Source organism: Zingiber officinale, chromosome 6B, assembly GCF_018446385.1.
Source record: "Zingiber officinale cultivar Zhangliang chromosome 6B, Zo_v1.1, whole genome shotgun sequence".
NCBI classification, from domain to species: Eukaryota; Viridiplantae; Streptophyta; class Magnoliopsida; order Zingiberales; family Zingiberaceae; genus Zingiber; species Zingiber officinale.
Genome location: NC_055996.1, coordinates 88,179,556 through 88,199,382, shown reverse-complemented (window position 1 = coordinate 88,199,382; position 19,827 = coordinate 88,179,556). Strand labels below are relative to the sequence as shown.

The window sequence follows — 19,827 nt, the reverse complement described above, 5'->3', positions numbered from 1 at the left end:
CTAATTCGTTACTTGAATTCACTTTAATGTTTGACTGCCGAACAACTCATATTTTTTATTTTTCACGAGTATGTATGGTATGCGCTAAAGATATCCTAAATTTGTCCGGACTAAATCCGACCGGGCCATACTGAGGTGTGACTAACTTAAATAGGTACAACAACTTTTAGAAATCGTTCGACCTACAATTCGTCCAGGCTCTAAGACCAAGTGAGCCATAAAAATATTTGGAACCGGTTAAGCTAAACTTCATTCAGTATCAAATCCGCCCGGACATATGTCATTTAGGAATGAATCCGATCGGGTTTCCTGTCATTACCTCTTCCATTACCTTAACAACCTATTCGAGTTTAGGACCAGTTGAGCTTTTTAAAAGGGTGGCATAAAAACATGGCTTACTTTGATAAAAGTGCTAACACTTCAAGAGGACTACCTGTCGAATCAATTATCGATGTAAGCTTTTGGTTGGTGACATGTGTGTGTGTGTTATTACGAGTATATGCCCTTTCCTATACCCATCGTTTCACCTTATCATCTTATGGTCCATAATTTAGCCCACATGTTTACTATTATGATCCGAGGGCTTTGCTCAAAAAGGAGCCCAAAAGGCAACCTTTAAAGGGTTTCCATAAGAAATCCTTAAGAACCCTAACGTCCTCAGTTCTTCTTCTTCTTCTTCGTCGCTTCTTCTTCGTTACTTCCATACCTTCTATTTCTCTCGTTTTCTTTTTCTTCCTTTTACTTGAAATGGCTGAAAATAGTGAGTGGTATATGCAATGCCCCTCCAACTTCACCATCATTGATGCCTACGACCTCAATATCAACTACGGACTACCTTCTTACATAGTCATACCAACCAGTGAAGATCACCCTCATCTTCCCCTAGTAGAAAGCATTGTTATCTTTATGGAGCAGGTTGTGGCAGGACTCCATTTCCTCCTTCATCCTTTCTTTATTGCTGTCAGCCAATATTTTGGCATTCTGCTCCATCAAATCCTCCTCAATTCCATCCACATTCTAAGTGGTGTCACTATTGTTTTTAGTTTACTTGACCTCCCTTTGTCTCCTAGTCTATTTCATCATTACTTCTATCCTTAGTAAGTGATGGGTGGCCTATTTCATTTCCACGCCTTTCCTAAGATGACTTTATTTGATAGGATTTCAGCCTAGGGTGAATGGAGAGATAAATACTTCTTCATTCTACTCCCGACCTCTTTGCCTCGCCTAATAACCTAGTAGCAACATCTTCCCCCTATCCCAAATTTGGATAATATCCGCACAGATCCATCCTTACACCAGACTCTGGAGAAACTGAAAGGTCTAAAACTCAACCTATCTGAGTTAACCACAGAAGACTTGTTATACATCTTTGGGCTTACCCTGATTAACTTTGGGTTAAGCACCACTTTTGGTAAGGACTTTCTATCTCTCCATTGATCATTTGTAAAGGTTTTTCTCATGATATTCACTTATTGTTGCAGTAAGGCTATCACCCCAACCTTCCTTTCCAAAAGCACTCAGTTGAAGGAAAATATTTTGAACCAATGGGGGGAAGCCCTGTTAAAGTATCATGAAGTCGCGCAAGCTTCGCCCTCTGCTGGCTATTTGCCCCTTATGGATTCTCCTGAAGGAACTTCCTCTTCTAGCTCTTCTGATTCAGATATGTTGATCCATGTAGCGACTGACTGGGGGGGGGGATAGCCCTGTAATAAAAAATAAACCTTCCTTGTTCTTTATAGCGTAATTAAATCAAACACTTGCATAGACAAAGTAAATAAATTAAAAAGGAAGAGACACAATGAATTACTTGGTTACAACCGAGGAGGTTGTTAATCATAGAATTCTATTAATGACATGAGCAACAGTAAGGATTGCTTCCCCCCAAAAGGTACTAGGAACACTGGCAAACAATAAAAATGAACGGACTGTTTCAACAAGATGTCTATGTTTTCGTTCAACCACGTCATTTTGTTCAGAGGTATCTGTACACGAAGTTTGATGAATAGTACTATCAAAAATAAGTAAATGTGAAAATTGATTCGAAGTGTATTCACCCCCCCCCCCCAAATCATAATGAAAACACTTTATGACAATATAATGTTGAGTTTTCACAAGAACTCTAAAATTATTAAAAATTGTAAGATAATCAGACCTATGTTTCATAAGATAAACCCAACAGTAACAAGTGCAATCATCAATAAATGAAACATAATATCTCAAACCTCCTTTTGTAGGAATAGGAGACTCACACATCAGAATGGATAAGATCAAATAGAGCAGAAGAAAAAGAAAGACTTTTAGAAAATAGTAAGGCAGAAAATTTGGCCAGTTTACAACCACTATAATAAAAAATATCAGAACTTTTTAAAGGTCCTAATGCTCCTGTAGAGGCTAAACACTGCAAACGAGACGCTGAAACATGACCTAAGCGAGAGTGTCGTAAATAAAAATCAGAAGATGAACGACTCAAATGAAAAGATGATAAATCCACACTCGAAGCTACAATTTCTGGTAATTTGAGTTAATCTAAAACATAGAGTCTTCCTTGCTTATGGCCTATCCCAATCAGCCTCTGAGATTGCAGGTCTTGAACATAGCAATCGGATGAAGAAAAAGCGACTACATATCCAGACTTACATAATTAACTAACAGAAACAAGATTTAAAGTAAGACTTGGAATATAATAAACATTAGTAAGAGATAAAGAAGATGTAACAATTGAACCAACACCTACTAATGACATAGGAGTACCATCAGCAGTCACAATAGATATAGATGAACTGGGAGAAAAAGAAATAAAAGATAAAAAATTGGATGACATATGATGGGAGACACCAGAGTCCAAAATCCACATGGATGAAGATATACTTGAAATACCAGACGACGACAAACTTATATGAGAGGAAGCTGACATGGCAGAGGGCTGTGAAGCAAAGAACTGTTGAAACTGCTCAAACATATATGAATCAGATTTCCATGAAGCATCTGCATGACCAGGCATGATGACAAAACGAATAATTCTTAGAATAACCAAACTATAAGGATACACATTTGTATGATTCGAAAAAATTGATGTCAGGACGATCCGTGGTCACACAAAGAATCTGAGGCAGAAAAGGATGTCAAATGTAGAAATCAGTAGCACAAGACGTCAGTGTCAAAATCAGTAGAAAAGGATGTCAGTGTCGAAATCAGCAACATAGGGCTTCGACACTGAAATTGTTAGAAAAAAGTATCGACGTCAAAATTGACAGCACAGGAAGTCAGTGCTGAAATCGACAGAAAATAATATCGACGCCGAAATCGATAGGATAGGACGTCGGCATCGAAATCGATAGAAAATAGATGTCGACACTGAAATCAATAACAGCAGGATAGAAAATAGATGTCGACGTCGAAATCAATAGTAGTAGGAGAAGACAGCGGCAATAGGAAACAATAATAAAGAGTGGTAGAAAAAATTATATCAAAAAAGAAGAACCCTCATATAGAAATTAACAGAAGTAAAAAATTAATCATATTATTATATTTTAAAATTGATACAAAATATAAGATTTTATATAGTTAAATTAAAAAATCCTAAACTCTATAAAAAAAATTCAAATTATTAAAAAAAACTATAAACAAATAAAAATATAATTTAACAAAAGATCACGAAGAAAACTCAACGTTGCCGCACACCTTAACATTAGAGATATGTAGGTAATTTGTCATCATCACACAATCCGTTCTGAAGCACGAAAAGTCATCGGACTCATCTGAGCTATGATGGCTTTTGCTCCCAAAAGGCTATGACCTAACTTTCACTTTCGAAATGCCAAATGATTCAGCATTGTCCTGTAGTGTAGGTTTGCTTTCGCACCAAAAAAAAAAAAAAAAAACACTGAAGAAAGTACCCTGCTTCACTGTCAGGACTAGGGACCTTCTGCAGCTGTACCTACTATGCACCTCAAAAACATTCATATTGAATTATATGTAAATATGTTGCATTCTTCTGCACTTGATTCTTCGTCTTTGCTAACAAACATTTGTGTCTACTGTGAGAAATGCTCATGGTCAGTGTATAACGTTCTCAGGAGATGTTCCCAGAGTCAATGGCCAGTTAGCCGCTTCACGTGCTTTCGGAGACAAGAGCCTCAAGTCATATCTGAGTTCAGATCCAGATATACGCTCCGAAGATGTGACTGCTGACATCGATCTACTGATCCTTGCGAGTGATGGCTTGTGGAAGGTTTGCTTCAAATATTGCTCTCTCTTTTAGTAACTGATGTACTTATCTCCTACTCTATCCATCGCACTAATCCTATTCAGGTAATGAGCAACGAAGAGGCAGTGGATATTGCTAGAAAGCACAAAGATCCACAAGCAGCAGCAAGGCCGCTGGCAACGGAAGCAGTGAACAGAGTCATCAAGGATGATATCTCTTGCATCGTTGTTCAACTAAGGGCATAAAGATTATCTAACTTGTTGTCGATTATTAAATATTGCCAGGAAGCGATAACGACCGGAAGACAACAAGGGAAACGCGTAAGGAACCTTGAGTGTTAGCCTAGTAGAGCTCCTGCTGTTCCAATTCTTCTGTGTATTGTTGGTTCACCTGTGGTTGATTTCTTTGATGTTTTAGTTGAGAAATGTATTATTGGTATGAGTGGAAGTGGAATGACTTTTTCTCCCTTAAAATTTCAAGGCGACTTGTACCATGAAATCTTTGTCTTTGCCTCTTGTTACTCGCTAGATTTGATTTTACCGCATAGATTAGTTTGGGATGAAGCCAGTGCTTGCTTGGTAACAACAACGACAACAACATCCGTTGCAAGTTATAAATACGTTATAAACTATGTTATATTCCAGTTACTTTGTACATGTCTGGGCGTTGAAAGCGTCCCGTTAATCATACCTGTTAATGATTGGCCAAGGGAGCAGGGCCCTCTTGGTGTCTCATGAGCAAGTTGCCTTTACTAAACCTTGAAATGAGGGAGATCCCCTGTTTAACTCAAATAGGGGAGTGATTTCCCATCGCTATGCTAGTGGACACCTCACTGCTTTCGTCATGGATGTCTTTTTCTAACGCTGTGGATTAGGGATGTCAAAAATGAACTCGACCCGATGACCCAACCTGAGTCGATCCGAAAAAAATCAGGTTCGGGTTGGGCATTGTCGGGTTCGGGTCGGATTCGGGTTGGAGGGTTGGAGAGCAAAAAAATTTCAGGTTGGGTCAGGTCGGATTCAGGTTGACCTCGGTTGGCTTAAATATAGGGTTTTGTAAGTTTTTTTTGTGTTAAATCAAATTTTATTTTAAAAATTTAGATGTTTTAATATATATTAATATCATGTTTATATGATAACGATGAAGTATTGAGATAAAAGTGAAGAATTATAGGGAAAATAGTCCAAAAAAACTCGGGTTCGGGTTCAGGTTGATCGGGTTTGTCGGATTCGGGTTGAGATATTTTGGGTTGAACTCGAATTCAGATTGGGTTCGGATTCGGTTTAAAAAAAAAAAAACTCAATCCGACCCAACCCAATCCAATTCATCCGAATTGACACCTCTACTGTGGATGGACCTAAAACCGTGACTTTTGCGGTGGGAGTGACACGGATAAGTTACAGACTCTCTTTTACATCCAATAGGGGGCGCACGGACTGATCGCGAGGCCGCTGCCACCGTTACCGCCGACGGGATGCCGCGCTGCCTCAACTTCACCCTCGCCCGGGACCGATGCCACCGCCGTGTCTTCCTCGCGGCCGGCCTCCGCCCTACCTCCACCGCGCTCTTCGACGGGGCCACCGTCCACTGCTGGGTTCCCTCCCGCCCCGATCTCTCCCGCACCCCACTCCTCCTCATTCACGGCTTTGGCGCCACCGCCATATGGCAGTGGTCCGTCTATATCCGCCCCCTCCTCCGCGCCGGATTCGACCTCTACGTCCCCGACCTTCTCTTCTTTGGCGCTTCCTCCTCCCTGGGCCCAGATCGCTCCGAGTCTTACCAGGCTCGCTGCGTCGCGGCCGCCATGGACGCTCTCGGCGTCCGGCGTTTTTGCCTCGTGGGAGTGAGCTATGGCGGGTTCGTGGCGTACCGCTTGGCGGCGATGTATCCTGGCGCGGTGGAGCGGGTAGTGCTTTGCGGCGCCGGCGTGTGCCTCGAGGAGCGTGATCTCGTGTCGGGGCTCTTCGTCGTGTCGGACGTAGGGGAGGCGTTACAACTTCTGCTTCCCCAGCGGCCGGAGAATCTCCGACAGCTTGTCCGTCTTTCCTTCGTCCGGCCGCCGCCGGTGTTGCCGTCCTGCTTCCTCCGGGATTACATACAGGTTTTGGCACCGAACAATTTCTTTCTCAACTAAACGCCGAACTAAATATACTTGTTTGAAGAAACCTAACCATCAAGCTCGGTTTCTTCCTGAACACTAATGAAAGTCATACTCATAGATCTCCATTTTTCCTAATAATCAGTGTTCATTTCTGATGAAGTTGTAATTCTTGTCAATGACTATTCTGGTTTCTGTCGAGAGCTTGGTGTATCAATGGTATTGGAATTACTTAGACGATTAGTTTTGCTGCCTGTGGCAGGTGATGTGCTCAAAGCATCGGAAAGAGAAGACAGAGTTGATTTATACTTTGGTTAAAGAAAGGAAACTCACAGATCTTCCAAGGATTACCCAGGTAGTTTCATCATCTCATGCTATTCAAATCTTAAATCTCATAGAAAAATAAATCTTCTTCTCTTAATAGACTCCATAGACCTGCTATTTTTCTTACAAGAACATCATAATTGAATCCAAACAACTTTGTATCTTGAACTGTTTGATAACGCAAGTGTGATAATTGAATGGCCTCGCCCTCTCTATGCAGTCTACTTTGATACTCTGGGGAGAGCAAGATCGAATTTTTCCATTAGAATTGGGTCACAGATTGAAGAGGTCAGTTAAGCATATCATATTAAACTTTCACTTGGATTGCATATGATTTCAATCAGAAACACGCAGGCATTTAGGGGACAATGCAAGACTAATAGTCATCCACAATGCCAGGCATGCTGTTAATCTTGAGAAATCAAAAGATATTTGTCAGCATATAATAAGATTTTTTCATGATTCTCCCACAAAAAATTACAATGGGCAGCAAGCACCTCTACTTTCAGGTAAAGAGTATTCCTGAATTTAGATTGAATCACCAAAGAATTGCAGAATCTACAACATGTTTTATTTTCAAATAATCTTTTCTGTTTTACAATGTATCTGAAACACCACAGTAAATTACAAGACAAGTACCATTGAACAAATAGTTAAGACTTAAACTTAATAGTTGTATTGAATTTGGTTCTTGAATATATGACCCATTTGATTTTCAGACGTTCACTTTTGATAAACATGGTAATGACTTGGCAGAAAGCTAAGCAATAACTTGGTAGCAAGATAAGTTAGCAAATACTTAATGAAATTACTAGCCTAAGTTTTTAACCCATAAATCTGATAAAATCCAAACCTGTCTAAAACACTTGTTCTTACTGCTTGGTTTCCTTAAATGGGTTTGGATTCTATGAGGTTTAAGCGATCACAAATAGAGTCGTGTAATTTCATCTGCAATTTAGTGACTTGGCTTTTTGTTTGGTCATCACCATCCATCAAGCTAACTCCGCCCATGATGACCGGTCATGGCCGGTCCCAAGTCCGGATAAAGGAGGAGGGTTGCGTTAGGTTGCCAGCCAGCGTCAAACTATGACAAATATTCAATGAATGAATCACCATCCATCAAGTTTACAATAGTTGATTAGATTTGATGGGGTTTTATGACATAGGTGAGACATGAACTTCCAACTGCCACTCTAATTTCATGCAAGGTTGATTGACTAACCACTCATCACAAAAAAATTCGGATATCAAAGTTGATTGACTAACTATTTATCTCAACAGCTCTTCAATATGACTAACCATTTATTTTAAAAGCCTAGTTTTTATGAAAGAGGTCAATTTCTATATTTATGATGTTAACAATTATGATAGGTTTGGAAATCCAAACAAATGTGTCGAGTAAACTTATCAATTATCCCATTTTAAGTGGTGGTACTAAATCACAGAACCATAGAGTTTTATACTTTATTCATCAGTTTTCTCTAGTTAGCTCTAGTTTTCTTGCATGTTTCCGAACTTCACTAGGTAGATCGGAATGTAAATCTTTCACTTTAGCTTTATCCGTTTCTTTTCTTTTTTCTTTGTATAGACGCAGTATGATCACCGAGTGAGTTTCAAATACTGACCTGTATTCAATAATCAAAGAAGATGAAGATGGTATGAAGCATACATTCCCTCCATGCTCATCATATTGTTACTTGAGCCGACCTTTTAGGTTTTGCTGAGCTAGGTTCTACGGCTAGAACCTTACGAAGACATCTCTTTGTGACTCATGCAGAGATTTGATACAACAAAACTCCAGCATCTCCAACTACTGTTGTGTTAAATTAGTGAAATTGCATTTCATGACGAACAAGGATTGTTGTGACTACTCGTGCAATTTTTGTCATTGTTATACAAAGATACAATTTTGTGAATGGATTATACATCCTATATCTTTCAGGCTATATATAGTTTTGAGTTATTTTTTCATAATTAGATTTTAAGAAAATATGTGTTGTCTCCACGGGGCGTGGTACAGTCATAAATGGATAAAAGATATTCCAACTTATTAAGATAGTGATACTGGTTTTTTTGAATCATTTACATCTACCTCTTTTAGAGACTGATTAAACTGTAATAATGTTCATAGTGGAGTGGGAGTTGGTACCGTTAGTATTTATATCGGTAATTACTTCAATAAATTCTTGGATGTAAAATATTTCACGGATGCTTGACCTTTCCGATACAAAGGACGTTGTGTTAAAATAAATATCTCAGATTTATTTTTTTTCAAAGAGTATGGGGTGTTTAGAGAGTCGTTAAAGTTACGACTTTATTTTCTGCTCTAATAATAAAATGGGAGTTAACAGACAATTTTCTTTGGGATAATAGTGTAGCGGTAAAATGCTTTCTTAATTTCTCATGTATTAAAGATCGTATCTTGGAAAATTTTTGTGCTTATTTAAACACCCAATTAAGTTGGGAGTTAATTGAATATATAAACCTAAGTTTAATATTAAACCCTAAGTCTTACCCTAAAACCCTTCTACCACTCACCCCCTCTCCCAATTCCCCTCTGCCACTCCCCCTCGACGCTGCCACTCATTCCTTTGTCGGAGCAGCCCTAAGTTCGCCGACAGTTCCTCCTGCGCACTTGACAGTGGCACCAAGAAAAGGGAGAGGCAAGTAGATTCCTTTAGTAGGTATGGAATGGTTGCTTTTTTGATAGGTTTGCAAACAAATTAGATGTTGTTGAGCAAAGAGGGAGACAACATCTCTCAACATTTAAAGCAGAAGAAGAGGAAGAGAGAAAGAGATCGCGCGGAGCAACAAGACAGATGCACACAAGGAGAGCAAACACAAGGAAAGAGAAGAGGAAGAGAAAGAAGAAAAGTTACTGTGGTTCGGCGGGGTGCTTACTCCACAAAAACGGTCAAAGTTTTATTAGAATTCTCTCTACACAAGAGAATCATATTACATGATTCTTGTGATTGTTGACAATAAGTTTACAATGATTCCTATAAATAATGCATAAACCCCAAACCCAATAAAATCGTAACAGAATTTTTTTATGAAAAATCACAACAGAATTCTATTATGAAAAACCATAACAGAATTCTGTTATATAAAATCATAACATAATTTTATTACGAAAAATCTTAACGAATTTTTCTTCCATAGCATCCATCGTATTGATCTTCATCTAAATATGAGTCACCCGTTAACAATATTCACTTTGATGAATATTCACACCTTCAAAGAACACGAGTATCTGAATAAAGTTTCATCTGGATTTCTGGGTCTGGGCTTCCTTCCTTTAACATCTAAAGATATGGATTAAGTTTAAGCAATGCTTGAACTTCTCTGTGGTCACTGGCCTTGTCTGCATGTCTGCAGCATTGTTTGTAGTGTGACCTTCTTAAGTTGAATTTCTACGTATCTAACAACTGAAGGATTTTCCGGTTGTATACATACTAACTGCTTGCACCAAATATGGCTTTATGCAAACCATGGTATACATCAAACAACCAACTGCACTGGCATAAGGAGCCTTTGACATCTCTTGGATCTCGTCATTCGTCTTTGGACATTGTGTACTGGATAACTTGAAGTGATACGTCCGATGTGTGCTCACCGATTTTGTATTCTTCATGTTGAACCTATCCAGCACCTTCTCCACATAGCTACGTTGAGACAACCATAATCTCCTTGCAGCTCTATCCCTGTGAATCTCCATCCCAAGAATCTTCTTGGCCTCTTTCAAATCTTTCATGTCAAATTCCTTGCTCAGTAGTCTCTTCAATTGTCAACCTCTTTCATTTTATTCGTAACAATGAGCATGTCATATCTCTTATATTTGTTTTGAATCATGTATGAATCAAAACATTTGTATCATTGACTAGGAGATTGTTTCAATCCATAGAGTGATTTCTTCAACTTACAAACTAACTGCTCTTGTCTTGGCTAACTAAATCCCTTAGGTTGTGACATAAAAATATGCTCCTCTAAATTTCTATGAAGAAATGTCATCTTCACGTCCATTTGCTCCATCTACAAATCGTGATGTGTCACCAAAGCCAACACCGCTCTAATTGATATATGTCTTACCACTTGAGAGAAAATTTCTTTATAGTCAATCATCTTTCTCTGTGAATACCCCTTTGCTACCAACCGAGCCTTGAACATCACTTCTTCTCCCTCTGACATTTCTTCTTTCTTCTTGAATATCCACTTGCACCCTATAGTTTTCTTTCCTTCAAGAAGTTCCACTAGATCCCACATTTGGTTCTTATGCAATGACTTCATCTCCTCTGCCATAGCACCGGTCCACCTATCATTCTCAAAGCTGGTTATTGCCTCCTAAAAAGATGTAGGGTCTCTGCTACTAGTGATAAGCGCATAAGATACCAAGTCTTCGAATCCGTATATGGTGGGTGGTTTTACGACTCGTCTCGTTCTACCACCCGTTATAGTGCGATGCTTCGTGTGCTTTGAGCTAGAATCATCGGAGTCATGAGTCTCTAGCTCCACCTGCATAACATCTTTCACCATGTTGCTTTGTGGTGTTTCCTTTCCTTCTTCCTGAGTATGCTATAGCATAGTTTTCTCGTCAAACATCACATCTCGACTGATCACGACCTTGTTTGTCTTAGGATCCCAAAGCTTAAAGCCTTTAACTCCTTTCTGATACCCCAGAAAAATGCACTGTTTTGAATTTACATCCAGCTTTGATCTTTCCTCACTAGATATGTACATATAGGCTGGACATCCAAATAGTCGAAGATGAGAGTAATCTATTTGATTCTCTGTCCATACTTCCTCTGATACTTTGCCTTCTAGTGCTGCCCTTGTGATATATTAATGAGATAACATGTCATGTTAACCGCTTTCGCCTAGAAATTCTTTGCAAGCCCTGAATAGTATTCAGTCTAAGACATCTTACCTTCTCAATGATTGTCCTGTTCAACCTTTCCGTTACCCCGTTCTACTGAGATGTCCTGTGAATCGAGAAATGTCACATTATCCCATGTTGCTCACAAAATTCCTGAAACTTTGAATCTATGTACTCAGTCCCATTATCTGACCTAAGACATTTGATCTTCCTTCCAGTCTGGTTCTCTACTTCAGTTTTCCACAATTTAAACTTTACAAAAGTTTTCGACTTATGACGCATAAAGTATACACAGACATTTCATGAAAAATCATTAGTAAAACTTACAAAATACAAGTGTCCTCCACGTGATGCTATACTAGCTGGCCCTAGAGATCCGTATGTATGTAATCTAAAATCCCCTCTGTCTTATTTGTTGCGTCTTGAATTGTGTTTTGCTCTGTTTCCCAAGAACACAGAATTTGCATAATTCGAACTTGCGTGTCTTGACACTCTTCAAAAGATTTCTCTTATGAAATTCTAGCATCTCACGTTCACCCATATGCCCTACCCGCATATGCCACAAGACTGTACTATCTGATTTAGACTCCACTGAGGTGAGTCCACCTACAATTGTAGTCTTTATCAATTTATAGATATTTCCTGCTACTTTTTATCCTTTCATTACTATCAGATCTCCCTTGCTAACCTTCATCACCTCGCTCACTGATTTGTAATTGCAACCAATACCATCTAGTGTACCTAGTGAGATCAAGTTCTTCCTTAGTTCTGGTATATATCTAACATCACATAAGGTTCTGATCACACCATCAAATATCTTGATTTTGACGTTCCATATGTCGATAACTCTGCATGACGCATCATTTTTCATCAACACTGAACCAGAATTCACTGCCCTATAAGTGTCAAACCACTCCTTGGGTAGAGTCATGTGATATGAACATGCAGAGTCCAAAATCTATGCATTCGTCAGCTACTCCGAACTCGGCATAACTGATAGCATATCTCCATCACCACTCTCTGAATTTTCTTCTTCAATTATGTCTACTGACTTGGCCGAACTACCTTTGTTCTCTGCAACATGTTTCTTTATTTCTAGACAATCTCTCTTGATATGACCTTTGCCTCCACACTTGTAGCACTTGATCACCTTCTTCCTTCTCGACTTAGAATGAGACTTGTTGTTATTACCTGATCCATATCGAGATTTGCTCTAACCATGCTCTTGGTTGCTATTTACCACAAGTCCTTCTCCCTGAAAAATTTCATTGCTTATTTTTTCCTTTGGTGAAAACCTAGCAATGCACCTGTGATCTCCTCCAATTTTAGAGTTTCCTTATCCCACATCAAAGTGGTAACCAAATTCTCATACGTAGGAGATGAAGGTAGAAAATTCAACAACATTAACGTCTTGTCTTCGTCTTCGATCTTCACATCAACCCACTTCAGATCGCTCACAATCTGATTGAATACATTGATATGCTGGCTTAGATCGGTTCCTTCTGTCATCTTCAGGCCGAATAATTTCTGCTTAAAATATAGTTTGTTTGTCAATGACTTTGACATGTACCGGCTTTCCAGCTTTTGCCAAACTACCACCGATGACTCCTCAACCATGACATAGTACATCACATCATCTATAAGATAAAGCCTAATTATTGCCCCTGCTTTCAGCTGAAGTTTTTCCTAATATGATCTCTCCATGCTTTCCGATTTCCTTTCTCCTAGCACCTTCGTAATGGCTTGTTGCACCAACAAATCCTTAACCCTTCTCTGCCATAATCTGAAGTTCCCGATTCCGTCAAACTTCACCATATCAAACTTTGCAAAAATCATCCCCGACATGTTAAAGAAATCTACCTAAATCTGTAGCTCTAATATCAATTGTTGCACAAAGAAGAGGGCAACACCTCTCAACCTCCAAAGCCGAAGAAAACGAAGAGAGAAAGAGATGGTGTGGAGCAACAAGATAAAGACGTACAAAAGGAGAGCAAACACGAGGAAAGAGAAAGAAGAAGAGTTACCATAGTTCAGCGACGTGCCTACTCCATAAAAATGATCGAAGTTTATTAGAATTCTCCCTACACAAGAGAATTGCATTACATGATTCGTGTGATTATTGTACAATAGATTTATAATGATCCCTATAAATAGTGCATAAACCCAGACCTGATAAAATCATAATAGGATTTTGTAATGAAAAATTGTAATAAAATTCTGTTATATAAAATAGTAACAAAATTTATTATGAAATATCTTAACAAATTTTTTTCCCATAGCATCCATCGAATGACCTTCATCCAAATATGAGTCACCCGTCAACAGATGTATTAGCTCAACACTGAGTCTTTTTTTTTGTTTTACCTTTTTTTTGTTTTGGATTTGAGAGAGATCGATTGGCTTTTAATGATGGCATGGTTTTCTTGTTGTGGTTACATGCTATTAGAATATATTTGGGTGTGGTATTTGGTTCATTTGTTCTTCCTTGCACTGCCATTGTAAGGGTTGTCCTCTTTTCTCGATTTCTGCTTGGATTTGGGAAGTGGAAGTTTAGATTTGTTGTGGTGTTGATTTCCTGCAAGTAGCCGCGATTTAGAGGATGGGGCTTGGGGATTTTATACGTGCTTGTTTGGGTTCATTCTTCTCATGGGTGCTATGGGTTTTCGGTTTTGGCATGGGAGTGTTACTTTGATGTGTTATGTTTTTCTCCTTGTGAGGGCTCGGTTCTGGGCAGAATGAAGGTGATAGTTTGATGTGTGTGACCTTGCTCGATGAGACGACTTCGGTTTTGCTGGATGGATGGGAATCGATGACTGTGATGGGATGCGTATGTTCTTTGTGTTGGTTTCTACTTGCCAGACATATTTGGAATTCAATGCTTTGATAGTGATTGGGTTTTCAATGATGCATTCTTCATCCTATTGGTTTCATTTTTTTTTTTTTTTTTGCAGAAGATCTAGGGAAGATTTCAAGGGGTTTCCGATGTAGCATTTCTTCTTCATAAAGGTATTCATTTATGGTAACAGACTAGGTAGATTGCAATTTGTTTCGATGACGCATTTCTTCTTAATGGTTTTGATTTCCTACAATCATTTTGGTGAAATTGCAATGTGTTTTTGATGTTTCCTAGCTTCTTCCTATAGGTTTCCGTTTTTTTTTTTTAAATTGTGGTTGCTTCTTGGTGTACTGAAATTCTTAGGACAGATTCTGGAGAGTAGGAATTTCTGTGGTTTAAGTTGTCCTTCTACTAATTTTCTTGTGATACATGGATTGTATATGCATTGTTAGTAGTCCTAAGTAGTTCACTTTATGAAAGATAATTCAAGAATTATGTTATGTATGTTATGATGGAACCATGTTTACTCAATACAGACAATTAGATAATGATGTGTATGTGTGGTGACGGTACGGGTTGGGTGCCCCAGGATGAGCTCGAGGGAGGGCTATTCCAAGCATGAATGATGATGCAACGAATGTTGGCTTCAACTATATGATTATAAGTTCTACTAAGAGGTACCTCTAAACTTTATGAATATGGACCAAATGAATGTGCACTAAAGACAGGTGCCACACTTGTGTCATGTTTATCTTTTGCTAAGTTATGCATAGTTCTTTTCCTTGTTTCCATAATGTGTAAGTAAGTTTAAGCTTCATGTTTCCTAGTTTCATTCTTGCCTTACCATCTATTTCTTATATCTACTAATAGAATATACTTGCTGAGTTTGTAGACTCACGTTGTAAATGATACAGGTGAGGGAGATGCCACCAAGGATATAATAGAAGACATGGGGGCGGAATAGCTGAGGAGACGAAATGGAAGCATAGCACACTGTCCGGAGATCCTGAGAGCATGTTATGAAATTATTCTCTAGTTTGTTATGTAATTAAGGATTGAAATCTATTTGTTGGTTGCTTATCTTCTTTGTAGTAGTTCATCAACTTCAATTTATTGTGTTTGATATGTGTTGAGGTTCATATGTCATGCAACTTCACTTTTATTTTTTTCCCTATATCAAAAGTCTTAGGAGCTATGCGATGAGTCTTCCACTTGAGATCAACATGTGTTGAATATCTCGTTATGTGTAGGATATAGGGTTGTTTTAGTTGGTATTAGAGCAATCGTTCCTAAAGGACAGTGTATGCATGAATTCTCGTCGAGGACTTGGATACTTCCACCTTCAAGTCTGTAAGATTTAGATTTACCTTTTTAAGTTATAGTCCTAAATTTAGCTATGTTTATGTGCATACATGAGATAGTGATGTATATATTTGGATTTATAGGAGTATGGCTGTCCGAAGAAACAACGGTGATGTTAGTGGACAGAACAATCAGTTTTGGCTGGACTTACAACACTCATGCAAGAACATAGTCGAATTCATGGGGAACAGATCCAGCAACTGTTGAGAACTAGGGAAAATGAAAATGCACTCAGCCATCCCACTGCCAGTGCTAACCCGGTGTATAGACAGTTCAGAGAGCTGGGTTCGACAGAGTTCAAGGGTACTACTGATCCAATTGTTGCTGAAGGATGGATCTCATCATTGGAGATGATCTATGACTTTATGCAGCTCACCAATGCAGACAAGGTTAGATGTGCAATATTCATACTACGTGATGGTGCTTGTATTTAGTGGGAGATGCACATTCTATGGTGGACTTGGCTACTTTGACTTCGGTTGGTTTTAAAAAAGTATTATATGGGAAGTATTTCACCACTGGCAGTAGAACTCGACTGACAAGATAATTCTTAGAGGTTCGTCAAGGAGACTTGACAGTTGCTGAATACATCAAGAAGTTCGAGAGAAAACGATACTTCGTGCCCATGATCGTAGGATAGCCATCGGAGGAGCTGAAACACTTTATCGAAGGGTTAAGAGCTACGATCCGACGTGATGTCAAGATGAGCCTGGTTACCACCCTCGGAGAGGAAATGGATCAAGCCTTGATGTCAAAGAGGGACAGGAATGAGGTGATAAAGGAAGCGCAGAACAAGAGGGCAAGTTACCAAGGAAGAGAACAATAAGGCCCAAGTAGAAAGAAGCCTTTTCCCACTTAGTTCCAAGGCAAGTAGCAGCAAAACCAAACTTACCCACGATAATGATCCCAAGGATCATGACCAGTTGACAGCACTTGTCACGCCCCAGGTAGTCCCTGTCCGAAAAAATTTCGGCAACATCTCCCCTGTACGGGTGACAATCTGAAGCATTACTACATACCAAATATACCTCAGCCACACTCGGCTGGAATATATATATACAAAATAGAAATAACATAACCACGCAGTTAATATACGCAGTCTACCCGGCTGGACATAAATGAATAAAACATATAACATAATACAACAGCCCACACGACTGGATATGAGCACAACAAGGCAATTAATAATAGCTCACTCGGCTGGAACTAAATAAACACACAGCAGCGGAAGACATAAAACGATACGAACGTAAAACCAACGACACAAATAAAAATACCTGTCATCACAGACTTGACCCAAAATTCATATCGACTTGTTCAAAAGCAAGGTACGCAAAATTAACATACAATCCAAAACGATAACAAAACCAAAACGAAAACTATCCTCGAGTGTGACGTAGGACCCAGGACTGGCGGTCGGCATCTCTCCAAGCATCCATGACTCATCTACCTGTTACCTGGCAAAAGAAAATCATTTTGCGGGGTGGTGAGTATTGGAACTCAGCGGGTAAAGATAAGATAGTGCATGAACATAATATACAGATAGAAAGTGCCAAAAGTATACAGTCTCATAAGAGGAAATGGCAGATACTAAAGTAGAATCAAAACAACTGCTCATACCTGAAATCATATCCTAGGCTAGGTATAGTAGGTTAGAACTGGTACTAATCTGCTATAGTACTGCTCATACTATAGAGGTAATAAGCAAGATATATACAAATTTCCAATGACTAAACATCAGCAACGAGAATATATCTCCAGCTACCACTCACACATGTGGCCGAGTGCGGCATGACAGGACAAGCGGCATCAACTCCAGCTACCACTCTCTCGAGTGGCCGAGGATGCGGCATGCATGCAATGACATGATGCGAACAATGCAACAGTCATCATATATATATAAGCAGAAACAGGTATGCTACATAAAGCCAACATGCTCAATACGGTACATAAACAAACAATAGTTAAAGCATACAAATATGATATTTAGTATCTGCTACAGGTCGTAGACAACAAAAAGAGACTGTATGGATATAGAAACGAATTTCACAAAGATTGCGTGGAAGTATCAAGCGCAGGAAAGTAAGAGTGGAGTCAAGGTAAACAGTCCTTATCTAAAATAATTCATGCACTAAGGTCAAAGTACTAAAAGAAAACAAAGCAAGAAATACCCGCCTTTATCTGTCGATCGTATAGATCTAAAACCCACGTCGTGACACTCGTCTCGTACTAAAATCCTGTATACATCAATATATATATATATATATATTTCATTTAGCTCAATTAATATGAATCAAATAGCTAAATAAAATCTCCATCCCACCTAGGATGACTCCAATAATCAATCTAATGATCCTAACGACAAACATAAAATCATGCTATTCAATCAAACCCCAATTACACAAATCATACTCATTCCACAACTAAAATCGAATCCAATTCATATAAGAAATTACCTCTATGACTTATCCAAATCTGATTGCACTATTGTTAACCCGCCGTCGAAGAAACTTACTACTGGAAATTCATTGTTGAAGCTACAGTGAAGTTGTTGCCGAAAACCAGGTTGGAGTCGCAATGGCTGATCCAGCAACTTCCTTATTTTTGCGGGAGGTTCACTGCTTCTTCACTATCTCTACCCGAATAGCAACCCATTGCCCACTGAAAGGAAGGGCAGCGACGATGATTCACAGAGGTGGCTGTGTCTGGTCGGTAATAGGATAAAGGGAATTCTCATTGATAGAATCTACGTTGGCTTGCTCGGATCCGCAAGCGAGGTGAAGAGTTTGTCGTCACCCCCCTTCATCAACTTCCCCCTCCTGGCGACAAATCAAAGCTAGGGCACGGCTGGAAAAACTTAGGAGAAGAAAGAAGAAGCTTGGGGAAAGGGGCAACGGCTAGCAAGTGCTGCCAGCGTGATCGACCATCGAGCAGAGTCCTGTGAGGGAGAAACTCGACGGATACTGATCTCCCATGGTCGGCGGCGTCGATGGCTGGCAACGTCGGTGTCTCGCTGCTCGTGCGAGGGAGAATGGTCGGCTGGTGCTCGCATGAGGGAGAGATCGCCGGCTTAGCTTGGGGAGAAGTGGTTCGACGAGGGAGAGGAGGTCGGGAGAAAGGAGTTCGACGGAGGAGGTGAGGGCTCGGGAGAGGAGGAGAGGCCGGCGAGCGCGGGAACTCGCGGGAACAAGGGAATTGGCGATGAGGAAGCTAGGGCACGGACAACCTTTATTTTATAACTTAGAGATTTTAATTAAACCCTAGACCTATTCCTCAATCAACTCCTACCTCCGAATATTCCAAACAAACTTTTTCTCGAGCCCATAAGTACATCCCCTCTAAATAAGTCATACAAGCTCCGATTAATTCCAAAAAAATTTCTAAAAATTTCTAAAAATTCCGTTAAGGCTATTAGCTTAATAAACCTTATTACTTATTTATTATTTGGATCGGTATTTTACATTCTCCCCCACTAATAAAAATTTGGTCCCTAAATTTCCTACTTAACTCCGGGATCCTCATCCAAGGATAACAACCAAGCAGCATACTCATATACTACTCCAACCAAATATCGTGAATAAATCTCCAACTGTAAAAGATGATTCTATGAGTTATGAGTTAATCCTGTTTCCGCTACTTCCATACTATTACCTAACCTACTGTAGGTAAGATCAACCGTCTAGGTTCTAGCTTGAGCAGGTGTAATGTAGTTTACTATATATTGTCCTTGTATTTAAACCCCCCTCTCTTGGTATTATGGTTTAGAGACTTTAATGCCCATCTATTCTTCTCTTGTTCTCATTTATAAAGCTTAATGACAGGAGAAAGTAAGCAACCTCAGAAATTTTGTGCTGCTTTTGGCTAGCTAAACATGTATCTATCACTTCAGTTTCAAAGTCCCATATATTCTTTTGCCTGCTGTTCCAACTTGGCTTCTGTTACAACGTACTTACATGCAACCAGACAGTCAAGGATTTCTTTACAGAATGTTGGCTAAAAACCTACTGACTACATAGATAATAATAATGTTGGTTTGTTACACAACTTTAAAAAAAAAATGAGAATATCTCAAAAGCTTCGGCAAATCATTTGCAAATTGATCCTCAGTTAATATATGCAAAATCCCA

The 19,827-nt window shown here is 39.3% G+C and overlaps 2 protein-coding genes and 1 long non-coding RNA gene across 4 annotated transcripts; 2 read left to right on the top strand and 1 right to left on the bottom strand.

The window, feature by feature from the left end:
* Positions 1-4,021: 4,021 nt before the first annotated feature.
* On the top strand, positions 4,022-4,686 carry LOC121990398 (probable protein phosphatase 2C 10; the record flags this gene model as incomplete). The annotated part of the gene is made up of 2 exons (XM_042544534.1): positions 4,022-4,231; positions 4,312-4,686. Coding segments are annotated over 2 exons (351 nt in total), but the record flags the coding sequence as incomplete, so codon positions are not given.
* Positions 4,687-5,598: 912 nt separating this feature from the next.
* Positions 5,599-8,577, top strand: LOC121993004 (2-hydroxy-6-oxononadienedioate/2-hydroxy-6-oxononatrienedioate hydrolase-like). 2 transcript variants are annotated; one of them, XM_042547669.1, is made up of 5 exons: positions 5,599-6,308; positions 6,568-6,660; positions 6,850-6,917; positions 7,029-7,138; positions 8,218-8,577. In XM_042547669.1, the coding sequence occupies exons 1-5, from the start codon at positions 5,682-5,684 to the stop codon at positions 8,226-8,228; spliced, it is 909 nt and encodes a 302-aa protein (XP_042403603.1). In that variant the 5' UTR covers positions 5,599-5,681; the 3' UTR covers positions 8,229-8,577. The 2 variants fall into 2 exon arrangements, with proteins under 2 accessions (XP_042403603.1, XP_042403602.1); XM_042547668.1 differs by having other exon boundaries at positions 6,984-7,138.
* An 8,232-nt stretch (positions 8,578-16,809) lies between these two features.
* On the bottom strand, positions 16,810-18,915 carry LOC121990397. Its single transcript, XR_006114583.1, has 2 exons — positions 18,157-18,915; positions 16,810-17,157 (listed from the first exon to the last, which is right to left on the bottom strand). It is a non-coding gene; the product is annotated as an uncharacterized LOC121990397 (long non-coding RNA).
* Positions 18,916-19,827: the final 912 nt, after the last annotated feature.